Source organism: Drosophila subobscura, chromosome J (assembly GCF_008121235.1).
Source record: "Drosophila subobscura isolate 14011-0131.10 chromosome J, UCBerk_Dsub_1.0, whole genome shotgun sequence".
Lineage (NCBI taxonomy): Eukaryota > Metazoa > Arthropoda > Insecta > Diptera > Drosophilidae > Drosophila > Drosophila subobscura.
Genome location: NC_048532.1, coordinates 18,239,180 through 18,263,250, shown reverse-complemented (window position 1 = coordinate 18,263,250; position 24,071 = coordinate 18,239,180). Strand labels below are relative to the sequence as shown.

At 49.0% G+C, this 24,071-nt stretch overlaps 3 protein-coding genes across 14 annotated transcripts in view; 2 read left to right on the top strand and 1 right to left on the bottom strand.

Moving 5' to 3' along the window:
• LOC117895585 (supervillin) overlaps positions 1–12,942 on the top strand; it is a 125,977-nt gene extending 113,035 nt beyond the window's left edge. For 11 of the 12 annotated variants that reach the window (XM_034803320.1, XM_034803323.1, XM_034803321.1 and 8 more), the window contains 6 exons: positions 8,960–9,101; positions 9,170–9,683; positions 9,745–9,902; positions 9,962–11,989; positions 12,050–12,297; positions 12,360–12,942. In XM_034803320.1, the coding sequence (XP_034659211.1) occupies positions 8,960–9,101; positions 9,170–9,683; positions 9,745–9,902; positions 9,962–11,989; positions 12,050–12,297; positions 12,360–12,599 (3,330 nt within the window). In that variant the 3' untranslated portion in view covers positions 12,600–12,942. Of the gene's footprint in view, positions 1–8,499; positions 8,681–8,959; positions 9,102–9,169; positions 9,684–9,744; positions 9,903–9,961; positions 11,990–12,049; positions 12,298–12,359 lie in introns of those variants that run through there. The other variant, XM_034803332.1, reaches the window with a different exon arrangement.
• On the top strand, positions 4,231–6,430 carry LOC117895590. Its single transcript, XM_034803339.1, has 2 exons — positions 4,231–4,595; positions 4,734–6,430. Exon 2 carries the CDS (start codon positions 4,924–4,926, stop codon positions 5,866–5,868), a length of 945 nt encoding a protein of 314 aa, XP_034659230.1. The 5' UTR covers positions 4,231–4,595; positions 4,734–4,923; the 3' UTR covers positions 5,869–6,430.
• A 1,754-nt stretch (positions 12,943–14,696) lies between the features above and the next one.
• Positions 14,697–24,059, bottom strand: LOC117892938 (serine protease nudel). Its single transcript, XM_034799261.1, has 16 exons — positions 23,556–24,059; positions 23,051–23,194; positions 21,389–22,990; positions 20,250–21,322; positions 19,714–20,190; positions 19,325–19,658; positions 18,058–19,267; positions 17,830–17,999; positions 17,651–17,764; positions 16,796–17,588; positions 16,548–16,739; positions 16,026–16,495; positions 15,659–15,950; positions 15,488–15,595; positions 15,281–15,424; positions 14,697–15,224 (listed from the first exon to the last, which is right to left on the bottom strand). The coding sequence occupies exons 1-16, from the start codon at positions 23,572–23,574 to the stop codon at positions 14,807–14,809; spliced, it is 7,560 nt and encodes a 2,519-aa protein (XP_034655152.1). The 5' UTR covers positions 23,575–24,059; the 3' UTR covers positions 14,697–14,806.
• Between the last annotated feature and the right edge of the window lie 12 nt (positions 24,060–24,071).

Below are 24,071 nucleotides of genomic sequence, written 5' to 3'. Positions count from 1 at the left end.
AATTTCACTGGCCATGTCCAAAAATATCAGCTGTCCATTAACTTTTATGGGCATGGCCACATATCAGAGCGGCACTTGCACCGCAATGCTGGCAAAAATGCCAGAGAAATGGATACAGCGACAGATGCCGTTTAGACTGTCAATTAGCTTTGGGCCATAAATGAAGTTTAGTGAACTTTTCCCTGCCTCCCGCTCTCTTTCCCTTGGTTTGTGCCTGATTAAACGGTTACTTCTGGTCCATAATTATGCGGGTCTTCTGCCTGCTGCTCTGCAGACTCCCCTCCCCGCGAATTGCACAAAGTAATCACATTTAATTACGTCTGCCGCCTCCTCCTGCTGCCACATGTGGGGGGCTAACTCATCAACGGCCTCCTCTGGGGTGTCAGCTGTGGGTTGGCACTGCAAGACAGAGAGAGAAGGAGGAAGAAATGTTGTGAGGAAATCATGTCAAAGCGATCTTCTGACCCACACACCATTCCAAAATAAACTCCCCACTGCCCGCACACTAATCCTCCCCACTCTGTGGCGCGGGCAAATGAGTTTTGAAGTGTTGTTGTTGGCAACGAATTACATGCCACTTGGAGTGGAGTCTTGCCTCCCAGTTTTGTTGTTTGTTTCGTTACGTTTTCGGTGGGGCGGCGCACACGCTCTTGAAGCGCGCCTCAAGCGTACCGTACAGTGGCACAAGGTCAATGGGAAATGACAGAGCATGGGGCATACCCATGGCAGTGGACACATTTTCCCCACTGTTCTACCCTCATTTTCTGCGCTGCCGCATCAGACATCAGTTTGACAGCCATTAGACAAAATGTATTAATAATTAAGATGACTTTCTGCTTCTGTATTCCACTTTTGCGTTTCTTCTGTTCTCTCTGCTTTGCTCTGTTGGTCGGAAAAGTTTGCGATTTTCATGCGCTGTTTGGCAGCGATCCCAAAAAGCAGAAATCAAGGTGCCGTATGAGCAATTAGTCGGGCCATCCATGCCCTGTTGACGTTGTGTCCCTAGAGAGTGTGTGTTGTGTTGTGTTTGTGCGCAAAAAGAGTTCACATATAATTTAGCACAATTTATCAAGCTACGATCGGCTGGCTGGCTGGCGGCATGAAAATGCGCATAATAATGAAGGGCAGAGAGGGATCCAAGGAGAGCGCAGCAGCAGCAGCAGGAGGAGTCGCAGCATCCCAGTTAAATATAGACGAGACTTCTCTTTTCGTGGAGCTGCAGCCCACTCCCTGTTGCTGTTCCTCCTTCAGTCCTGCTGCTGCCAACTTCCATTTTGCCATAATTTTCCCTCAAAAACTTGCCTTGTGGGCTGCACCACCACAGCTGCATCATCATCAGGCGTAGTCGTTGCTGCAACAATTACAAACTGAGCAAAGAGAAGGAGCATGGCATGAAGGTTGTCTTTGGGTTTGGACTGGGTTGGGGCTCTGTTTCTAACTGGCAGATGCTGTTGTTTCTGGAGGAGCCACGAGCAGAGCTCTCTGGCTGGTCTAGGTCCAGCATTTGATCTCTGTCTTGATCTTGAACGTGCTCATCTTCTGCCTCCCAGCCTCCCAGCCGCCCAGCCTCTTTGCTTCATGCCCCATGCCTCCTCAGACTGTTGTAAATTGTTTTGTAAATTTGATATACTTGCAATTTTTTGTTTGCTTTTTTTTGCGCTGCCTGTCCTCTGGTTACTTCATTATTCTTATTGTTGCTGCTGCTAGCTCGCATGCCCCGACAGAGGGCCCAGTGACAACAACAGTAGCCCCAAGTTGTTCCATAAACTTCTAAAAATCAACTGCGGCCGCCATATCGTTGTCCCCCCATCGGCGTCCCAGTCTTCCCTCTGCGTTTCCTTTGCGTGTATCTCTGTATCTGTATCTTTGTGCTGCTTGTATCTACAAGCTGCAAGTATGCGGCTGCTGCCTGCCGCTGCCTGTGCCTGCTTATTGCTGATTATTTTTATTGCCTTCTGTGTGTGATTCATTTATTTTCTTTGAATCTTTTTCTGCCCTCCGATAAGGTGGTGGCAGGCTAGTAAAAACTCTTTCATTTCGCTTGTATTTTCATGTATCTTTGTATCTCTCTTTTTTGTCAGCTACTTGTCAGCGGTTTGTACTTCTTTCTGGCTTATTGAATTTTTAGACAATTACCTCATTGTGTTGCCCCGGCATGGATTTATTTTTAGTTGGTTTTTAATTAAGTTCGCATTAGGCCTGCATTCGCGTCTGCATTTGTGATTCATCTGTGGAATTTCTGCTGCCCGTCCAGGCCCTTTTTTGTGCCTCCAAAACTCTCTCTCTCTCTCTCTCTCTTTCGCTCTTCCTCTTTGTGGTTGCTGCCTTTGTTCTCCCCTTGAAGGCCCTGTCCCTCCACAATGATCTTGTTTATTACGCTTAGTTTAATTTCAAAATGCCTGCCTCCTCCTGCAGCCTCCTCTTATGCCTGGCACTTGGGAAGAGCAGCAGTCGCAGCCTCCACTTCGTCATCAGCTCGGTCTCTCTCTGGAGTCTCTCTCTCTTGGGAAGAGCCGGCTTTGAGCAAGCTTTTGGTGTCTCACGTACTGTAACTTACGATCCATTCCCAGTCGCGGTTTCGTGGCGTTCGGTTCGGCATTCGCATTACTTTCCTTTCCACTTGATCTTTATTTTACTATTATTGTTAGTGCTCTATGCATTTACGTGTATTGCTGCAGCAGCAATTGACATTAAAATTGATAAGCGGCAAAACTATAAATAGAGTCCCCAGTCCCCTGCCCGTGCCCGTCCTCGTGCCGTTGCCTCTGAAAACCCGCTCTTTCCACCGATCTCGCGCCACCGATCCGATCTCTCGGCCTGCCATTCGGGTTGCATAAAAAGTAATGTGAAGTGAGTTTCCTGAATTGCATAAACATCGACTGTCAAATGCAGCAGCAGGAAGCCAGCCGATTGCAGTATTTATTTATAGTTTTTTTCTAGCATTCGCTTCAGAGTGCAAAAACAAATGTGCAAAAATGTGATTATGAAATATGAGAAATCCAAATATATTTGAATACGTACAAAAAGTGTTACAAGGCTGGCAATTCCACTTGTCCGCTCGCACACATCAGCTCTGGCTACCGATTTACCTATCCACGATCCACCCACCCGATTATGGCACCTCCAAGAAAGCCAAACGCAACTTTCTCGAAAGTGCGATTGCCAAAAAACAAACATCAAATGTGACCGCAATCCGCTTGGCCATTACAAATCGTCAAAACAGAATCACAACCAGAACCAAAAACCCACGCAAAATACTCAAAAATAACTCAATTTGATTTCACTTAGGCCGAAAAGTGCTACGAAAGGCGCATCTGCTTCGCCCCTAAAATTTATATTAGATGGAAAATCTTACAGATACAATATACGCGTAGTGGAAAATCCTACAAATAAATATATTAGATGGAAAATCTTACAGCAAGATGACACAAATGTCTACAGTGGCGGCAAAGTCAACAATTAGCAATAAATTCCCATAAATCACAAAGGGGCAGCCAGCTAGGCATTTGTTTCTATTACTATTGCTTTGGCTATTGTTGTAATTGCTATGATGATTGTTGTTATTGTTGCTGTTTCTCGTGTTCTATATTTGGTTTACTTACATACGTCAGCTGTTTGCATATGTCGCAGTCGCAGGTCTCTCGGTGGAGCAACACAAAGCTGATAAAACCAGCAAATAAACGTTGATGAGAAATTGTGTATGAAATGTGGAAAGCCATGCAAATATTAAATGAGGCAAATGTGCGCTCTGTATAGTAGATACACCTTTCCCTTCTCTTTGGCTGCTGCAATTTAGTGAACGATTTAGGGAACCTTTTCTTTTGGGGAGATTCCAAACCAATTTTCATATCAATCAGTAGACAGCGTTGGAGCTCCTTTCCCTTCCTTTTGCAACGATGAAAGAACTTCTTTGAAAGTTGCACATCTTCTGACTCTCTCACTCGCTTGAATCTGCTGCAAAGCTACTCCTCTACACCCGCATCTACTTATCAGCACAACAACAACTTGACCCAAGGGACCCGCAAAACAAACGGAACAGCAAAGAACCGAAGAGAATTCTGCGCAAGTGCAGCCCAACCAAAGCCGCTGAGGGTCAGAGCGAGAGGCCAATAACTGAACGAAAGCACAGCATCATACAGCACAGAGAGAGAGAACTGAAACAGAGAGAACAACAGCAGAAAGAGAGACACAGAGAGAGTGGCGCGAAGAAGCGCGTCGAGCGCGCGGAGCTTTCGTTAAGTTTTGGGTAGCAGTTGGGGGCCGTCGCAGCGGCACAGCGTCACCGTCCCCACATAGTTCAAAACGGGGATCCAAAGAGAACGAACGACCGCGAAGACGCAACGGAATACAAAAGCGCGTCCACTGGCAAAAAATACAAAAAAATAAAAAATAAATAAACGCCGCACTAAAAATTGCAAAACATAAACGAATGCTCGTAAAGCACTCGGTTCTGCGTGGCGGGGAAGGGGAATACAATACTGCGATACTCGTATCAGATGTCAGACGGCGATAAAAATACACAAAAATTCAAAACATAAATACGCGTGTTAATGCAAATCGAATGGCAAAGTGCAGCGGACAGCACTTGACGAAAGGTGTGTGCGAGTGGGGAGAGTGGAGCCTGGAGGAAAACTTTGCAAAATTGAAGAAATTTTGCACAGTTTTGCGCTAATATCTGAAGTGAAAGAATGCTAGAAAAATCTATAATAAATATTTAACCAATTCCTGTGTAGATTGATGTGATGTGATGTCATAATAAATATTACTTTTGCCGCTTATCGAGTACAAATAATAATAAAAAACTGCACACGATATCAAGCATAAGCGTGAAACAAGCGAACGAAAAAGTGAACCAATAAACCAGTCGAAAGCGAAACTAATTTGTGATAACAACATCCGACGGATACGTGACTGCACGGATACATGATGGACGTGCCGACCGAGTACATGGTCTACCTGGAGACGGCCTGGGAGTGGGCGGGATGCCTGCCCTACCTGCTGGTCACCTACGTCTTCCTCACGCTGCTGCCCAAGTCCCTGCTGCGAATGAAGCGCTTTGCGGACGCGGACTACGAAGCGAATCGCAACAAGTACCATCGCTGCTACGGCCCCGAGCTGTGCTGTCACGTCCAGGCGCAGGAGGCGTCCAAGCAGAAGCCGAAGGCGCGGAAGCCCGTCACACGCGTCTACCCCAAGCGGCAGACTTCGACAGCGGCGAAGGAGGAGCCCCCAGTGCCGGCACCAGTGAAGCGGAGCAATGTCACCAAAATTGCACGCATGTTCGAGACGGGTGCCACGCGGCAGGTGAGCCGAGTGTCGCCTGTGCTGCCCGAGATTCGGATGTTTGGGGCCAGCGATGACTCGCACGACTCCACTCCCTGCGCCTCACGCAAGACGAGCATCGCCACACAGCTCTCGGCGCAGCTGCAGCACATCGAGCAGGCAATGCAACTGTGGCAGGAACTGGAAGAGGAGCCCTCCAAGAAGTCCTCCCCCTCACACAGTGACTGGGAGCCGATGACGGTGCCGGTGGTGCGACGCACCCGTGGCACCTCAGCCACACCCTCGACTGCCTCGCCGCTGAGCAGTTCGCCGGAGCCAGCGTCCCCAGTGCTGCTGCGGCAGCCGCCGTCGCTGTGCCTCAAGTCCAGCATGGAGGACATCTTCCAGGTGATTGCCAGGAGCGCCGAGGAGCCACACGCCTTCTATGCGGACTGCAACAGCCTGTCGCCCGTCACCAGCATCGACGACATCCTCTCGGAGCGAAGGTTCTCGCGGCCACTGTCCGCCTACTCCATCACGGATCTGCTGAACGAGGAGCAGTCCTCCTGCGTGGAAGAGGCCACCTATGTGAACGACACCAGATGAGGGAGGACACTTCCAGTATCACAGATTATATGAATGATCAGTTTTTAGTGCCATCCACCCGTCCCATGGCCCATGAGTCAGAAACGGAATCGAAATCGGGTCACCCGGAAGACTTTAGCCCCGTCCTAATCGTACCCTCGATCGCATCGCATCGCATCGCCTTTGTTCCCCACGATTGTGACTCAGAAATGGGTGGAGGGGCGCCTTGCCACGCCTTCCTATAGTTTATATAGCCCCACCTCCTTCCTTCCATATGCATTTTGTTTGTTTAATCGATGAAAACTTAAACAAATCAAAGTAAACAGCGATTCCCCTGTACTTATTTAACCGTCAGCTAAATGTTAATTTTGTCTCATTAATTGCCTTTGGGGTAAAACATAGCATAGCGATGCATCTCATATGTATAACTAAAACGATCCTATCGCAAATCAAATATGTATTAAATATGTATGAAATATGAATATGAATTTCTAGTATTATTCTTATGATTAAATGTATAACTAAAACCTACAAGAAAACTGTATCAAATGCAACAAAAATACACAACAAAACGAAGCAATAATTGCGAGCACGAGTACCTGTTTATGTATCTGTTTTTATTAACAATCAAACGATTCCCTTTCGTATAAACAGCTGCAGCAAGGCAGAAGACAGGGTTCGAATGCAAAATAATTATTATTTATCTGTGTATATATTTTATGAGTATGTCTAGCAAACAGTTTTCGCCTGCACGGACACAGCTGCTCGACTATTTATTTTGCATTTCTGTGGGCACAAATTCTAGCATCAAAAGTGGCATCATCGAAGCGTGTCTTTGGGAGGAGAGATTTCCCGTCTAAGCCCCACAATTTGTCAAATTAATTGACGCAAATCAAAATGTTGAATGAACGTTCCATTAATTATAAATCGCCGAAACGTTGGGAAGCTGCGATAGACAGGGGGAGGGAGTGAAATGAGGTAATTCATTTATGCTGTGGCTTTTTTGATTGATTTGATGGCAAACCAAAGGCAACGTAGCGCAGATAAATAATAAAGAGCGGCGGAGAGTGATCCATGGTATGCTCGCACCCTACAGTGAAAGGTGTGGGGCATTTCAGCAGAGGTCAATGAACTTGCAACACTTGTTGCAATCAACTGTGGCACAGAAACGACAATGGAAAACCACAAGCGACTGGGCGCAGGGCTTATCAATCCAGACACTCGCGAGCGGAATAAGCCACTCCCCAATCAAATAGAATAAAGAACTACTTCGATGGACGGGACGGGGACGGGGATTGGGCATATTTCCAGTTTACAAATTGAGATTTTTGTGGGCACACATTCTGCACTTGAACTTGACCAAAAAGCCAACGTAACTTGGCCTAATTGATTCGTATTCGATATGGCTGATGGCTGATGGCCTTTTCCGCATTGCAAAACAACAAAAGAAACACAGCAACAACAAATGAGCATATTCATATGCTAATTTTAACATTTTCAGTAGTAGTTTCGAATATATATTTCCCTCGAGAGCAACAACAAATGCAAATGTCACGCAAAAATATCCACAGCGTAGACACAGCACCAATAAAATATAATAAACTGGCATTTATTTGATGATATTTTTACCTTTTGGATGAGGTGTTTTTGCTTGTCTTTTGGCTAAGGTAGGTTCCCCGTTTTGGGGCCGCTCCTTCACAGAAGAATCTCTTACCTTTTTGGAGGTACAACCACAACTCGGATTGGGTTTGGGTAAGGTATCCATTCCATCGAAATATTCGCTTAATCGAATTGCCGTCGCGCTTTGTTTTCCCTGTTCATTAGCCCCACGGTTTGGGCCTGCTTTTACCCATATTTCGTGTATGTGTTTTATCAATTTATATTGGATGATTCATGATTGATTCATGGTGGTTTGTGGCGAAGAGAGAGAGAGGGTAAGAGAGAGAGATTGATGGCATGACACACGCTGAAATTCAAGAGAATTCCGCTGAAGGAAAGAGTGAAGGTTGTCTCTTCGGCAATGACAATGGCAAAAGTTAATATTAATTATCAAAGTAGTGCACAGATTATGTGATAATACAATTGCGTAAAGCCAGTGGCGTAGCATTCTATAGAAATGGGGTAAAGTTGGACAAACATAAACATTCCTTAATATTGCATAATTCAAGATAAAACTTATGATATTTACTACCTCAAAACACGATAATTCAGTGAGTGAACTTCACCCAGAGACACAGCTACAGTTGCAAGAATTTCAGATAAGATTAGGGGGATATTTTGGGTGTAGCACTACCATATATGTAGATATCATATAACTTATGCTCTGCGTTGTGTAAACATTTCCATTTTCCATTTACGAGCTTGCACTTTTCTTCCGTATTGACAGCTTATGAATTTATTTACTTTTGAGCGGAATGCAAACCAAACAAAGCGAGTACTGGGAGGGGTCGTTGGTTGTCGGTCTCCTCTTTTAGCCCCTTATCTAATCGCAAGCTCTCTCTCTCGCTCTCTATGTGTGCTCCGATCGCTCTCTCTCTGCATCGGGGCTCCAGCCAGGTGCGCAATTAGCCAAGCGCCAGCGTTTAGCAGTCGCCAAATTGGCATTGTGTTGGCTGCAAGCCCCGCCAGATAGATACTCGTACAATTTGCGCATCCATTCGATTGATCTGTGTCTGTGTCGCCAGTTTGTTTTGTCATTACGGGCGCTGATCTCTAATGGAGCGTACTTAACGTTAAAACGTTTGAGGTTTGAGGTGTGCCATCCCAGCCCCCAGCTGCTTGGATTAGCAAAAGTTGAATAAACAAATAGCTACAAATGGAAAAAGTTAAACTGGTAAGAGCTTTTCCCCAAACACAAAACAGAAGCACAAACAAGTGTGATGATTGTGTGTGAGTCACGGCAAAGTGTGGGGTAACCCGGTTACCCCGATAAGGCCAACTGTTGGCCATATTTGTGGGCCGTTATAAATATTTTTGTTGGTTAATTTCTTTATAAATGCGCATATTGAAAACTCAAAATTTGGCGCTTAGAGCGTGGGTGAAAACGATTTTGTTTTGAAAGTGAATGTAATCACGAATATTCATTGGAATCTCTTGCATCTCTTTTTTGCAGGAGTCGCTCTCTCTGGCCCACTCGCTGTCGGACAAGCCGCTGCCACCCTCGCCACTGATACCCACCAGCCTCGAGGGCGGCAAGGTGTCCGATCGCTTGGGCAAACTCAAGTCCAACTCGGAGAACTGGAAGCAGCGCATAGGTGAGCGGCAACGAAATAAATCTCTATCAGAGTTCTTCCTTTAACATTCCCATTCTCTTTTTTGGCAGAGCAAACCGATGCCAAGAAGTTCACAGTCGCTGGACGACTGCAGAAGAAGGCCCAGTCCCCCGTGGAGCTGCAGTTTGAGCGCTCGACCAATGATGCGGCGAAGAAGTGCCCCATGCTGGAGGTGCGCAGTGCCAATCAGCCGCAGCTGGGCCTGGCCAAGAGCCCCTCCATGATGGTGACCAGCAGCAGTGTCACTGCCAAGACTACGCTGCGCAGCCTCAGCGTCAATCCCGAGGAGGAGATCTCCACCTTGAGCCGCTCGAACAGCAGCAGCTCCGACTCGGATGGGGAGCGCAGCTCCCCGCAGAATGCCAAACAGAACAAGGAGCTGGCCAACAACAAGAGTGCGGCAGCGCCCACAAATGTGGGTTCGAGGATACAGGTGCCACGACATGACGACAAGGAGACCTTCGAGAACTTCTTTGCCACGCAGCCCACAGCCAACGCACAGCAGAAGGAGGCCGCGGCGGAGGTGGAGATCAGCGCCTTCGATGACATAAAGCCCACAGAGCGGTGAGTTCTTGGAGGAGCAGCCCATGCCATTCGGCAACTAATTGAGTTTCCCTTTCCTTAGTTTGGTGAGCAAGCGGCATGTGCAGGGACCCAAGGGCCGTCGTGCTGCCCGCAATCCACTCAAGAGTCTGGCGGCACGCAGCGACATCACTTCGGAGTACACGGAACTGCGCACAGGAGTGGCCGAGCGGGAGTTGCGTCGCCTCAAGCTGGAGTCATGTAAGTCATGCTGCCACTTCCTTCAGAGTTGCCTGCTAATCCCCGCTCTCTTTTTACAGTTGGACAGCCTGGAAATGGAAATCTCGCCGCCGAAGCCATTGCCGGACTGGCCTCCATAGAGGACTTCAAAGCGGTGGCCCTGCGTTCATCGTCGCTGCCACTGCAGCAGATGTGGCTGCCCCACAAGCCGGTGATGCTGCTGCATGTCAAGGGGCGCACCCATGTGCAGACCCGTCTGGTGGCGCCCATTCACACGTCGCTGAATCGCGGCGATTGCTTCATTCTAGTCTCGGGCTCCCAGCTCTACCGCTACGTGGGCTCCTTCGCGAATGTCATTGAGATCTCGCGCAGCAAGAAGATCTGCGCTGCCATCGTGGAGAACAAGGATCTGGGCTGCACGGCCAGCCAGGAGGTCATCCTCTCGGATGGCAAATTCGTCAACGAGCGGCAGTGGCGGCAGTTCTGGTCGCTGCTCGGCAAGCCGGAGGAGGAGGCGTATGAGATTCCCGAGTGTGGCCATGCCGACGAGGATGATGTCTTCGAGAGCAGTCTGATTGAGACGAACAAGATCTACGAGTTCCAGGACGATGCGCTCATCCCCCTGGACAAGTACTGGGGCTGCATACCCAAGGTGGACATGCTGGACACCCGCAAGGTGCTCGTTTTTGACTTTGGCAGCGAGCTGTACGTGTGGAATGGCAAGAACGCCACGTCGGATGCCAAGCGGGCGGCCATGCGGCTGGCCCAGGAGCACTTTGTGGCCAAGGATTCGGCCGACTATGCCCAGTGCTACCTGAATCCCCTCAACTACGTCGCCATTGTGGGTCGCCGTGAGAGCACCACCTACGCCAAGCGTTGCGCGGAAAGGCCAGACTGGTGCGTGCTCGGGAAGATAACCCAGAACATGGAGACGGCGCTGTTCAAGGAGAAGTTCAGCGACTGGCCGGAGCTGGAGCGGGAGGATCTGGAGAAGGACTACCTAGCGAACGGCGTGCATGTGGTGCGTGCACTCAATGGAGCGGCGCTGCACAAGGGCGAGCCCTACCAGGAGCCCAATCTGGTGCTGGAACAGTCGAACATCGGGCGGGGCAACTTCTACTACGACAACGACACGATGCGGCACTTTGATGTCATCACCAAGACCACCGACAAGTGGCAGATCCACGAGTTCAACTTCGACGCGGCAAATGGTCGCGAGGATTACGGCCACTTCTACTCCGCCGAGAGCTACATTGTCCGCTGGATCTACCAGATATCGGTGACGGTGCGAGAGCTGAGCGGAAAGGTGTCCAACAGGAGCACTGTGGGTCGCGATCGTTGTGTCTACTTCACGTGGCAGGGACAGGACTCGAGTGCCAATGAGAAGGGTGCCGCAGCTCTCTTGACTGTGGAGCTGGACAAGGAGAAGGGCGCCCAGTTGCTGGTGGCCCAGGGCGATGAGTGCACGGCGTTCGTACGTCTCTTCCGACAGCTGTGGCAGCACCGCGGACGCAAGGAGCAGTGCCTGGAGAAGCGCAACCAGTGGCGACTCTACCAGGTGCAGGGCAATGTACCCGAGGAGACGCTGCTAAAGGAAGTGGACTGCCAGTCGCAGCAACTGCGATCCCGCAGCTCCATGCTCATGATTCACGGGAGTCAGGGACTCGTCATCGTCTGGCATGGCTCGAAGAGCGCCCCACACTCGCGCAGTGTGGCTCTGGAGGCTGCCCAGGAAGTAGTCAAACAAATGCCCAAGGATCTCTTCAGTTGCGAAAGTGCTGCCACCCTTACAGAGCTAGAGGAGGGCGACGAGAGTGAGGACTGCAAAAAGGCCTTGGGATTGGGAGAGCAACGCGCGGACTACGGCAGCCTGCTGGAGGCCACCAAATCCTACGACTACCAGCTGAGGATCTTCAACTTCTCCAGCACCCAGGGAGTGTTCAAAGCCCTGGAGCTGAGCGATCCACTGCGCTGCCAGGACAAGTGCAGTCCGTATCCGTTTAGCCAGGCGCAACTCTACAATGCCCGTCAGCCGACCATTTTCCTGTTGGATGATGGCGATGAGCTGTGGCTCTGGATGGGCTGGTGGCCCCTAGAGGATGTGAAAAGTAAGCTCTCAATCAAGCTAATGGCCAGCGTCGTTTATTAATTGTTTCTTTTGTTTGCAGTAATCACAGATGAGAGAAGCAGCCCCACAAATGACAATCGGGCTGGTGTTAATCGCTGGATCTCAGAGAGACGCGCTGCCCTCGAGACGGCCGTCGACTATTGGCGTGCCAAGCACGGCGAGAATGTGAAGGAAGCCTTCCATGGCGTCAAGGGTCAGGTGGTGTGGGCAGGCCTCGAACCATTGGCATTCAGAGCACTCTTTCCGGAATGGAATGGGCGTGCCGATGTCAGGGAAATCAATGTAGAGGTGAGTCCGCTGCAGCAAAACCACAAAAAATAGTTTTTAATTCATATTTGTGTATCCCTTAGGATGGCCGTACGGATGATATCATTGAAATTAGCACAATGCTGGCACAAATGACACAGACCGAGTATCCGTTGGAGGTGCTCAAGGGGCGACCGCTGCCGGAGGGAGTGGAGCCCACGCGCCTGGAGGTCTACTTGAATGCCGAGGACTTTCAGGTGGCCCTGGGCTGCAGTCGGGCGGAGTTCGAGCAGCTTCCCATCTGGAAGCAGACCAAGCTGAAGAAGGAGCGGGGCCTGTTCTAGGAGAGAGGCACAATGCAACCATATAGACTTGAACACAATCACAAACCACACAAACACACACCCATACACACTTTTCTGAGCACACTTTTGTATGCGGCGATGCTTTTGCAACGGGCACTGACATAACTTACTATATACCATAGTATATCTATATATATATCTCTACAAGTATCATATATACACACGTGCGCATATCCCTATGTACTCTCTACTTTACACACACTACATATGATATATAGCCTTTTATATGTAGTAGTTATAGGCAAGCGGCGACACTGCACGACTATTATGCAAGTGCACAATGCCAGGCAATAAACTTCAAATCGCTTCATTCGACAACCAACTCAATCAACTGTTCAGAGTCCATCGATTATACCTGTATATAAATATTAAGTTGTTTTTACATTATGTATTTTATTTTAATGAATTATTATTTGAGCGATTTAACGAAATTTGCATTTGTTCAATCTCCGCAACAAAAAAACACCAAAAAGCAACAAAAAGCGCAACGAGCTCTCGTTATTTCATTGTTTACATTTCGAAATCATTTGAATACTAGCTTTATTCTCCTAATTTAATGTAATGGCCTATGTATTTGTGTTTTTATTATGTTAAAACAATCGCGTATATTTAATTATTATTTTTTATTAAATAACACTTAAATATTTTAAGTTTCTGTATTGTTCGGTCGCAAGAAGCGAATTTATCATCGATCTGTGAAAAGGAACCTATCAAGGAATGCTTAGACGATCACAGGAAGAGAAAATGTTATATTTTTAAACTGGTGAAAATATTGTAGATCGTTCACAGGAAGCCGTCGACAACAGTTTTCCCAGAAATAGCGGAAAACAACGGATTCTTTGGGATTCCAAGGAAGTGTCCTTATTGGCCTTGATGCCAAACAATCGGGGAGTTTTCCCCAATCACGATGAGGCGGGGCTAGTTCCGATCGGCCCACAAACAGCGGAGAAAACATGATTCTTATGACAGGACCAAATATTCTTGATCCTTGACATGGGCTTACAGATATACAACTATACATATAATAATAAACAAAGAAACCGTACAATAAAATATATATACTTTTTTGGTATCCAAAAAAGCAAAAAACCCAACATCCTGCATGATTTTCTTATTTTTGGGGCTTTTAAAGCATCTTCAGATATATATTCAAAACCGTGGCATACTTTTGGGGCTAGCTTTGCATTCGTTACTTTTCAGAAAGTGTGGCATACTTTCGGGCTGATCGATTCTTTATTTTCAAAAATAGCTTAAAATGGTATATCCTTGCAGTTTTTGAGGTCCTTGATGGACTAAAAGGATTCTTGAGACTCTTCCGCTCACGAGGACACGTGCTACGTCTGGATCGGACGAGAAATGGCCGAGCTATAAAAATTATATCCTTAATCCTTGATGTCCTGAAAAAGGACTTGACTGAAAAAGATCAGAAAAGTCATCCTGATTACGAAAAAGTGTGGCACGCCCAAATCGGTTGACGAATAGCCAAGATATGGCAAAAAGGATATTTTTTCCTTAATGTCCTTGATGCCAAACGAACGGGGACGTCCCCCCGATCGCAAAGAGGCGTGGCACGTCCCGATCCGCCCACAAATAGCGGAGAAAACAACAAAAACAGCCCTCCTTGTTGTTGTTGTCAAGATTTGTTGTTGTACAACAAAAAAAAAATTGTTGTACAACAATGGTTGTTTTTGTTATTGTTGTACAACAAAAATTAATTGTTGTACAACAACCAATTTTCGGAAATTGCATCGCTCAAATGTCCAAATTTCTGACGGAGTACTAGGCGAACATAAATCAGCAGCAAGTAGCTGGTTTTAAGTTTTTTGAGTATGTCAGAAGCTGGCTGCTATGAAACTGAATTAATTTTTCGGCGATCGCAAAGTAACTAAAAGTATGCACCACATTTTGTTTGCAACGACTTTTGTGAATTTCATACAAAATTCGTAGCATACTTTTAGTTACTTTGAGATTTTGTTTCTTCAAATTTAATTTGTAGCATACTTTTAGTTACTTTGCGACTGCAAAAAAAACACTGAAACCCCAGAAAACCTGCATAAATAAGTAATACAACATAGCTTTAAATTAAATGATTGCTCTCGCATTTATTTGCTACTAAAACGTACAAAGGATAATCGCGAGAGTTTAGAGGAAGGCACTTGACAGAGAGGGGTCTAGGGACTGCTCCTTCATGCGCATCGTATCTCCAGCCTGTAGCACCGATCCGAGTCGGTGGCATTCCACCGCACCAGCTCGGCAATAGGCCTGCTAGACTTGAGGAACAAGGTCAGCCGTTCGTTCAGCTGCAGCGGCGAGAATTTGCTGACAATCAGGGCCTTGGTGGGGTCACGGTATTTGCCCACCAGCGACTCATTGCTGAACATGCGCCCTCGCTGATCCAACAGCTCATAAGTTTGCACGGCCTTGTTCTCCTCATCATCAATCAGACGATAGCTGGGCTGCCGGTACGGATTGTAGCCCAGCTTCTTGCATATCTCTCGCACCTCATCCATATTGGGCGGCGCGGACTTCGGGAAGCACTTGGTGTGCCAGATGCCATACGTTTGCTCAATCACTTGTCCATACTTGGGGGCAATCTCCTTTGTGCTGAAAAAGATATAGATTTAATACAGATTTGACTTGCTTTATCGATGGATACATACTTGTATTGGTTGTGGGCCCAGAAATCCTTCTTTTGCTGGTGCAATGGATGCTCTATGCCAAAGCAGTATCGCTCATCCTCTCCATTGGGGCAGTCGGGCTCTTTGTCGCATACAAAGTCGCGTGGTATGCAATCCTCCGGGGAACTAGATATAAAAAATTTAATAAAATATTAACTTCCAATATAATATATGCATTGTTTAACTTACGAACTGCATTGAAAGTGATCCGAAGTGCAATTGCAAAGCACAGAACTCTCATCGCTCTTGTCCCAACAGTTTCGTTTGCCATCGCATATCTTGGCGGGATCCGTGGCTCTACAGATGAAAATCGAAACATATAGCAGTAACCATTGTGAGGCTTATTTAGCTAGGACTCACTGTAGATAGGTAAAGCAACTGCAAATGGTCGGCTCATCGGTCATGTCCTCACAGTCTGGCACATGATCACAGAACTTGTTCTTGGGCAAACACTTGAAGCTGGAGCGACACTTCATCTCTCCCGGGGCACATCTCTGCTTCAGCTTTCGACATTTGGCCTCCTCCTCATCGCTTCCGTCATGACAATCAGCTTTGTCGTTGCAAATCGCCGATTGGGGCAGGCAAACACCCAGCGGGCAGCGATGAGTGCTGCACTCTGGTGGAGATTGTGGATTTTTACAGTTGGGTTGATCTAATTTTGGGGGAGAAAGCAGAAAAAGGAATAAGTTTTAGACTCATTTGGAGGTCCGCTAATAGCACAGCTTACCTATAATGTCCTGCAGTGATTTGTAGGCCCGCTCCAATGTCTCAATGCCGAATGGTTGCTTGAAGCTCTGGCAATCGGAGTTGTTGTAGCTAAACAGAGCCGAGGGGTACCAGCCCGTGTGCGAGTCACGACACACAAGCACTCCCTGATCGATGGGATTGTGGTGCGTGTCACTGAGGTTCTTCAGCCCAAACTGATGGCAGCTGGTGAACTTTGTAATGGCTGGCAGTTCAGTTGCGGCAGCACCGTTGATCAGCTCCACCTCCTCCGAAATGGAGGCCATATCCTCGGCACTGACATTCAACAAGCGCATGAGATTCACAGGCGGCTGCTTCTCCTGCAGCTTATAGCACGACGAACAGTTCGGGTCATTCATGATCTGTGTGATGGCAACCGTTTTGATTCGCCCGGAAGTCTCGTCGTGCAGCACGCTAATGCAATCCTGAACAGCACTGTGATTATGGTGAGTGCTGCAATGGAAGAACCAATTAGAACCACTTCCCAGATTGCTATTCAGCTCACCTGTCGGGCAGGAAGGTGGGCAGCACATGATGGCTAAAGCGTGCAGGTTTCTCCAAATGAAACAGCAGCACATTGGACTTGGGCACTGCCTCAAAGCAGTCCACGCGACGGATTTGCTCGTGATTGCTTCGGTGGAGGGAGCGTTTGTTTTTGCCACCGCCCAGCAGTGCGCTAACATAGTGCGTCTCGAGGCTAGAATATATTATAAGATAAAATATAAATACAACAATCGAAAGCGTTTGTCTTACCTTATGCCCGAGAGGCAGCTCTCGTGGACCAGCAGCCAGTGCTTGTCGATGAGCACACCGATGCACCAGAGCTCCCCATTGGCATAGACATCGGCCAGCCAGGGCCAGTGCAGATCCTCGATGGCCTCGTGCAGCTGCTCGTTCACCAGCAGCGTCTTGTTCTTCTTGCTCTTGATAAGGTTATCCAAACGGTCGAGTACTTCGTCCTTCTTGTTGACTATCATAGTGGCTGGCGCTTGCGGCTTGAAGTGGACATTGGGTCGATTGTGCGTCTCGATAGTGGGTTTAAGGATTGGCATCTCCTCCGCAGGCTTCTGCTTGACCGCCTGGCCCGCACTCAGCGTCTTCAGGGGCGTTGTCTTGTTGGAGAGTGGATTGCACTCCACATAGATGCCCAGACACATGCTGGGCAGCAGACGATCCTTCTCCGGTCTCGCGGGTAAAGGCAGGCCCTGCACAGGCATTGCCTCCTCGTTGTCCGACAGCTGGTCGTTGTCATTGTCCATGGAACGCAGGCCCACAACCAGCTGTGTCTTTCCCGTCAGCTCTGGTGTAATGGAATGCACATCGCGCTGGCTCACAAACTCCGAACTGTTGAAGTAGTGAGCTCCCTTGAAGCCCAGCAGCGCGCACACTGCATCCGCCGTGTTGGCCTGATGCTCATGGTAGCCCGTCTCATGGGCGCACACTACACGCCACACGCCATGTGCGTTTCTAGAGAAGATTCCAGCGCTGCTAAACTGCGGCTGCTGATGGATATCAAAGTGCACATCTTGGCCATTCGTCAGGGCAACTGTTGGAGGGGGTAAACATGAGCTTCTTTCATGGCTACTACTGCTCTTTTTTCTCACTTACAGCAATCCTTTTCGTCCTCCTTGAATTGGCAGTCCACGGAGTTGTCGCAGCGCTTCGTCAGTGGCACGCAGGTCTTGGACAACGGGCAGCGGAATTCATTTGCTTGACAGCCAGCTGTTGGGGGGATTGAAAGGCAATTTATGGATGGGAACAGAACGATAATTGGTTTTGTTGCCTACCGCAATCCTGTTCATCGGTTAGATCCTCGCAATCCGCCTTGCCATCGCATATGAGTGCACGCAGACTGCCCTTCATGTAGTCCCGACAGCTGCACTCCAGCTCATCCGTGCCATCCTCGCAGTCCACCTTCCGATCACAGCGCATCTGCAGCTCCACAATCTGAGACATTCTGTAGATAATTTCATAGAGATTATTCTTACAAGAGTTGGGTCTTGCCTTTTACTTACTTTTTGCATACAAATTTATTGGGTATCTCCGTTTTTATGGTTGTTGTGTGTGGAGGAGTAGTTGTAGTTGGCGCTAAAGTTGTGCTTGCTGTGGGCCTGCCAGTCGTGAGCTTAGTAGTTGTGGTAGAAGGAGTAGAGCTACTGCTGGGCGTAGTTGTGGTGGGCCTGGCAGTCGTCAGCTTAGTAGTTGTGGTAGCGGGAGTAGAACTACTGCTGCTGGGCGTACTTGTAGTAGTTGTTGCTGCTGTGGTTGTAGTTTCCTTGGCTGCCTCCGTTGTGATTGTAGTTGTTGGAGCATCTGTTGTGACTGCAGACAAGGTGCTGCTCATCATTGTTGTGCTCTCCTCCAGCAATTGTGTGACCAAATCGGAGAGCTTCTTGAAATCTTCTGTTGACGTGGGCATCGTTGTTGTTTGAGCAATTGTTGTTGTTTGGGCAATCGTTGTTGTTTGAGCAATTGTTGTTGATGTAATCGGTGTTTTTTCTGTTGTTGTGGCTGCCGCTGTCGTTGTTGAGTCTATTTCTGTTGTGGTACCCATTCTTGTGGACATATCCCATACTGGAGTGGTCGTTACATCAACAGACAGCGTGGAATCAATTTCATTTTCACTTTGGAAAGTTGTGCTTTGCCACTCTGCTGTCTCGTCTTGTTCTGCCAGCAAATCCTCATCTTCTACGGCAACATCCTGACGCTCCTTTTCATGCTCCTTCAGCGGATGATAATCACTCTCAGTTGTGGTGCTAACATTCTGTTGTGTGCCTCCCACCATATCGGGTATAAAGTTATAGACACAACCGACTTCATCCTCACCGCCCAGACAGTCGACATTCCGATCGCAGCGCTGTCGCTTGGCTATGCACCGCTTGCCACCCCACACGCAAATGAATCCCGGACACAGCTGCAGCGGTTTGCGTGCAGGCAGCAGGCGAGGACTCACCGCCATCTCCAGCCAGTCCAAGTACAAAGCCACCCGCGTGTAGACGCCAAACTCCTGGGGACGCGCACAGCCATTGCCATGGCTCACCACGCCAGCGAGATAGAACTGCTCCGGTTGGGTGACGCTGCGGCAGAAGAGTGGACCGCCTGAATCGCCCTGGCAGGCATCCCGGCCACCATCAGGATCGCCAGCACAAATATCCTCCGACGCCTGATCCTCTGGCTCCGTGCAGCGCTTGCGTATGGGCACCGTCACCTGCCGCAGCGGATCACCTGTCAAAGATTTTACAATTTAGACTCAACTTTTGGTTGCAGTTTGTTCCAACTTACTGCTTGGACCCTTCTCTCTGATGGCACCCCATCCCACCACCGTACAGAGGGTGTGCTCCTCGGGACCCCATATCCAGTCGTCGCCGAAGGTTGTCCTTCCCTGGTCGGGCAGACAGATGGGCTTCACCCAGCGATTAAAGTGCAGCGGATTGGCAAGCCGCAGCAGCGACAGATCGTTGCGCATGCTGCGCCTTTCGTAGGCCTGATGTACGACTACATGGGACACTGGCTGGATCTGGGTGGCAGGAGAGTAGCTGGAGCGACGCAGGAGACCAGCACGCACCTCGTAGTAGTATTTGGCATATTTAATGACACAATGAGCGGCGCTAATGATCTGTAAAGGAAGAGTTTTAATGCACATAGAGAGTGAGAATCCTCGCTGTACTCACCCAACGATCCGAGTAGATGGTGCCACCGCAATGGAACTTCCCATCACGATAGATGGCCACCACAAAGGGCCACTGCAGGGCACTCGTGTAGCCGCCACCCACAATGCGTCCTTCGATGACAGTTTCCTTTGCCACCGCTCTCTTCACGCGCTTCGAGTGCTCCATTTTGGTCGTATTCTTGGGCACTCCACACTGCGTCGGTGGGCACTGCACATAGGCCACATGATCCACCAGGGAGTCCGCATTGTTACGTCCATGACAGGCCTGGGCAAAGTGAATGCCCGCATGCAGCGATGGCTCAATGAAGGGACCTGGCAGTATCAGCGGCTTAAAGGTGAGTTCAGGCACAGCTCCATCCATCCTCGCATCTTGCTCGCAGGCAGCGTTGGCCCACTTTTCGCCATTGTTGCAGACGGGATGCCAATCGCCGCGATGATTGTGATACAGATAACCCTCCGAGGCAGAGGCAGCGTGTGACTAGAGAACAGGAGATTAAATTAGAAAGGTTTAGCATGGAAGAAGTTCGTTCCACTTACCATGTGATGTGTGACATCTGTGACCAGCATGCTGCACTGCTGCTCATCGCGACCATTCAGGCAGTTGAGGAAGCCATCGCAACGCTCCAGGCGGCTGTAGCACATGGATATCGTGGAGCGATTGTGGCGTGCGAATTCCTCTTGGTTCTCGTAGCAGGAAAAGGCCAAAGCCTCGCAGCCAAAGCAGCCAAGCTCATCCTCGCCCATGGGGCAGTCCTGATAGCCGTCGCACAGCCGCTCCTCGTCCAGTCGGTCGCCACAGGTGCAGGCAGACTCATCGCTGCCGTCCTTGCAGTCCACACGATTGTCGCACCACTGGGAGGCTGGAATACACTCATGGCCGGCATAGCACGACACCTGATCCGGCTCCGGGCACTGCGAGCGCTCCATTGACTGCTGCGGGAGTCCCGCATAACTGGCGTAGATGATCTGTCCCTGATGTTGTACTCCGCTCGTCTGGTTGGCATCGTGGCGCATCTTGAAGTTGGCATTGGAGAAGGGCGATTGGCCGACTCCCTGCTGCTGGTTGAGTCCTTGCTGCTGTCCCTGCTGCTGTCCCTGTCCCGACTGGTTCTGCATGTAGCTGCAGTAGACCTGCTGCTGGGCATTTGTCATCTTCTGCGGCGAGGCATTTTTCGAGAAGATATTGGCGCCCTGTCCACCCGCCCCGGAGCCGCCACTGCCGCCAAAGAAGTTGCCGCTCGGTCCGAACTGCTGCGGCACAAAGAACACGCCACCGCCTCCTCCATTGTTGGATGGTCCACCAAAGTGTGCTCCCTGCATGCCCATAAATGTGGGCGCGGCCGACCACATGGGCATGCGGAAGTTGGCCGGCGTCATGTAGAAGCAAACGGGAATGCTGGGCATGCCGAGATTCGGGTTGAACATGAACTGCGCCGAGGCCTTCATGGTCTCTCCGGAAACGGGGAATCCGCCGGGCGCTCGGCTGGTGAACTGCACACTGGGCGAGGCCGTGAACGTTTCTCCCTTTTGCTTGATATCTGCGCCATCCGACATGGCAGCCACCTTGTTCCGCATTCGCTCGCACAGCGTCATCAGTTGTGCATCCGCAGCTGTGGGGGAGACACAAAAATGGATTATTAATGTTGCTCAAAGTCAATTGATTGCCTTTGGCTTACCATTCAGAAGATGTCCATTGAGTGGATTGATCTTGGGTCCCATTTTGTCCAACACTTTGGCATCCAGCGCCGTGCCGAAGGTGTCTATCAGCTCATCCTTCGCTTCCATGGCCTGCTTCTCGAACTCTTTCAGCCAGTGCTGGCGCTCGTACAGCAGTGTGGCTGTTTCCTCCACAGATTCGTTGCTGGGGAGCACCGTTATGATGGGTTTATCCTGTTCGTGCCGCTCAAAACTCTCCAGCATGTTCTCAATGCTGCTGGGATTGTCCAGTGGATGCACAGGAATGCGCGAACCTGTCTCTGTGGTGGTGCTGGCTGTGGTTGTGCTGCTGCTGCTGGTGGGTATCTCCGTTGTGGTCGTTGGCTTGGGTTGTAAGGTCGTGCTGCTTGCTTCTGCGCTGCTCACATCGCCGTCAATGATCCAGCTTATCTTCACGGGCTTTGGCTTGGTCGGATATGCCGTAAAGTTCTGCCTGTCGCTGGCATCGGTTGTGCTGACTGTCGCTTGTGTAGTGGTGGTAGTGGTGGTGCTAGAATTACCCAACTCTGGCTCTGGTTCCACAACTTCCTCGCCATCAATGATCCAATCAAACTGCAGCTTCCTGGGCAGTGTCTCAGTGTGTGATGTTGTTGCTGCTGCAGTGGTCGTAGACAGGGCTTCGGGTGCATCTGTTGTCAGATTTAACTCCCACACAACGTTCTCCGAGGTGGGTTCCAGTCCAGCGTTCATTGTGGCTGCTGTGGTGGTCAGTTCCCTGGTGGTCCGCTGCTTGGGCCCCTCTGTGGTGCGCACAATCTCCTTGGGCTTGTCAAAGCGGTCCAGGATCCAACTGATTTGCTCCGTTGTGGTCTCCACAGAGGTCCCCTCACTTGGGGCGGTGGTCTCCACAGCCGTTGCCTGCGGGGTGGTCGTCTCCACCAGCGGCAAAGTTGTGGTGTTCATTGGCTCTTTGGTGGTCAATGTTTTTGGCGTATTGTCGGTATAGACCGCACTGTCGTCGTGGTCATGTCCGTCGATGATCCAGCTGATTCTCGCTGGCTTTATTTTGGATCGAACAGGCTTCTGCGTGGACGTCTCCTCGGTGACATTTGCTGCGCTCGTCGTGGGCCCAGAATTCGTCTCTTGTGTCTTCTCGCGCGACTCATTCGACTCCATACTTCCAGACTCCAGCTGTGGCTGCTGCTCCCGCATGATGGCCTTCATTTTCTCCATCTTTTCGGTGATTTCCTTGGCCATGTTGTACATCCGCACAAAGGCGGACATGCAGTCGTGTGGCGTTTGCTTCTTGCAGCGCACATACTCGCTCTCCAGCAAACTGAGTGCCTCGCGGGCCCGCTTGCTCCTAAGCTTCGAGTAGATGTGCTGCATGTGCGCCTCCACCTGTAGGGGATCGAGTAGATCTCTTCGGGAGAGGTCACGCGGCAAGCGGCGTCTGCTGTTCAAGCGAAACTTCCAACGCAATTTGTTCAAGCGACTCTCCCGATCTTCAAGCTTCACGTGCAAGGTCTGTGGGCTGACAATTAGAACGTCCTGAACCTCATCGAAGGGCTCCTTGGGCTGTCGATGCTTCTCATTCAAAGCGGCAATTTGCTGATCGCGCTCTGGAATGGGCAACAGTCATTAGTTTACTCATTCTACTCCATTTGGAGACATTTTCTTACCCATTTTCTCCACCACAAAGCCATGGTAGATCAGCAAGAAGCACAGCGTCAGGATCAGCAGCACGATGACGGCCAGGATGCGTCTGTTGGGCGTACGACCACAGAATTGGCGTTGTTTACGCAGCAACCTGGTGGCCTCCAACTCTAAGAATTTCATTTTCTCCGAATTATAATCGTAATTATAACAAATAAAATACATTAATCTCTCTGCTTATTTAAACTATGTTCGTAAAATTAAAAAATTCCCTTAAAAGTGCTGTGAACATTCATTTTACTTTTAACATGATTAAACATTCTCGGCCAATTCTTTGCTTCTTTTTTGGAACTTTATTTTGATTAGCAATTTCTGGGCTGCTCAGCAATTTCGCAATAATTTCACTTTCAATAAAAATGCTGATGCAAAAAGACGAAACAAAATTGGAACTTTAAATGGAATATCTTTTGGGAGAGTTTAACATAATTTAGAATAATATTCTTGCTTAAAAACTAAATGTATTCCACGTACCATCAATGTTGTAAGTCATTTTAATTATTAATTAATATTTCTGTGGTGTTTGCGGCACAATCACTTATGCTCTATACATTTTGGACACTAAGCTGCAACTTTAACATGCAATTTTGCTTTATTTTTCGATGTTCTTCACTTTGTTTAATTAGCTTCCCAACAAGGAGCCTCGAATTACAGCGCACTCAAACAAAAAAATGCACAAAAAAGCACTAAGCAAGCGGCCAAATCGAATCTGATATCCACGACGACGACTTCCACACGGTACGGTACACACGGCGAACGGTAAACGGCAACTGAAGCCATCGCCGGCTGCTCGCTGGCCTTATGAAGGCTTCCGGAAAGTGGATCAGCGTTCGATCGACCCACTTCCAATGCATATCGCTGCCAATTTTTATGCTACGTTTCGAACTTTACAGTTTTTTGGTTAATGAAAAACGGAGCAACATTTGCCGAGGTCAGCTAGAAACGGCGACCCATGGACAAAAGTGCAAGTTGAAGGGGAATTTGCAGAGC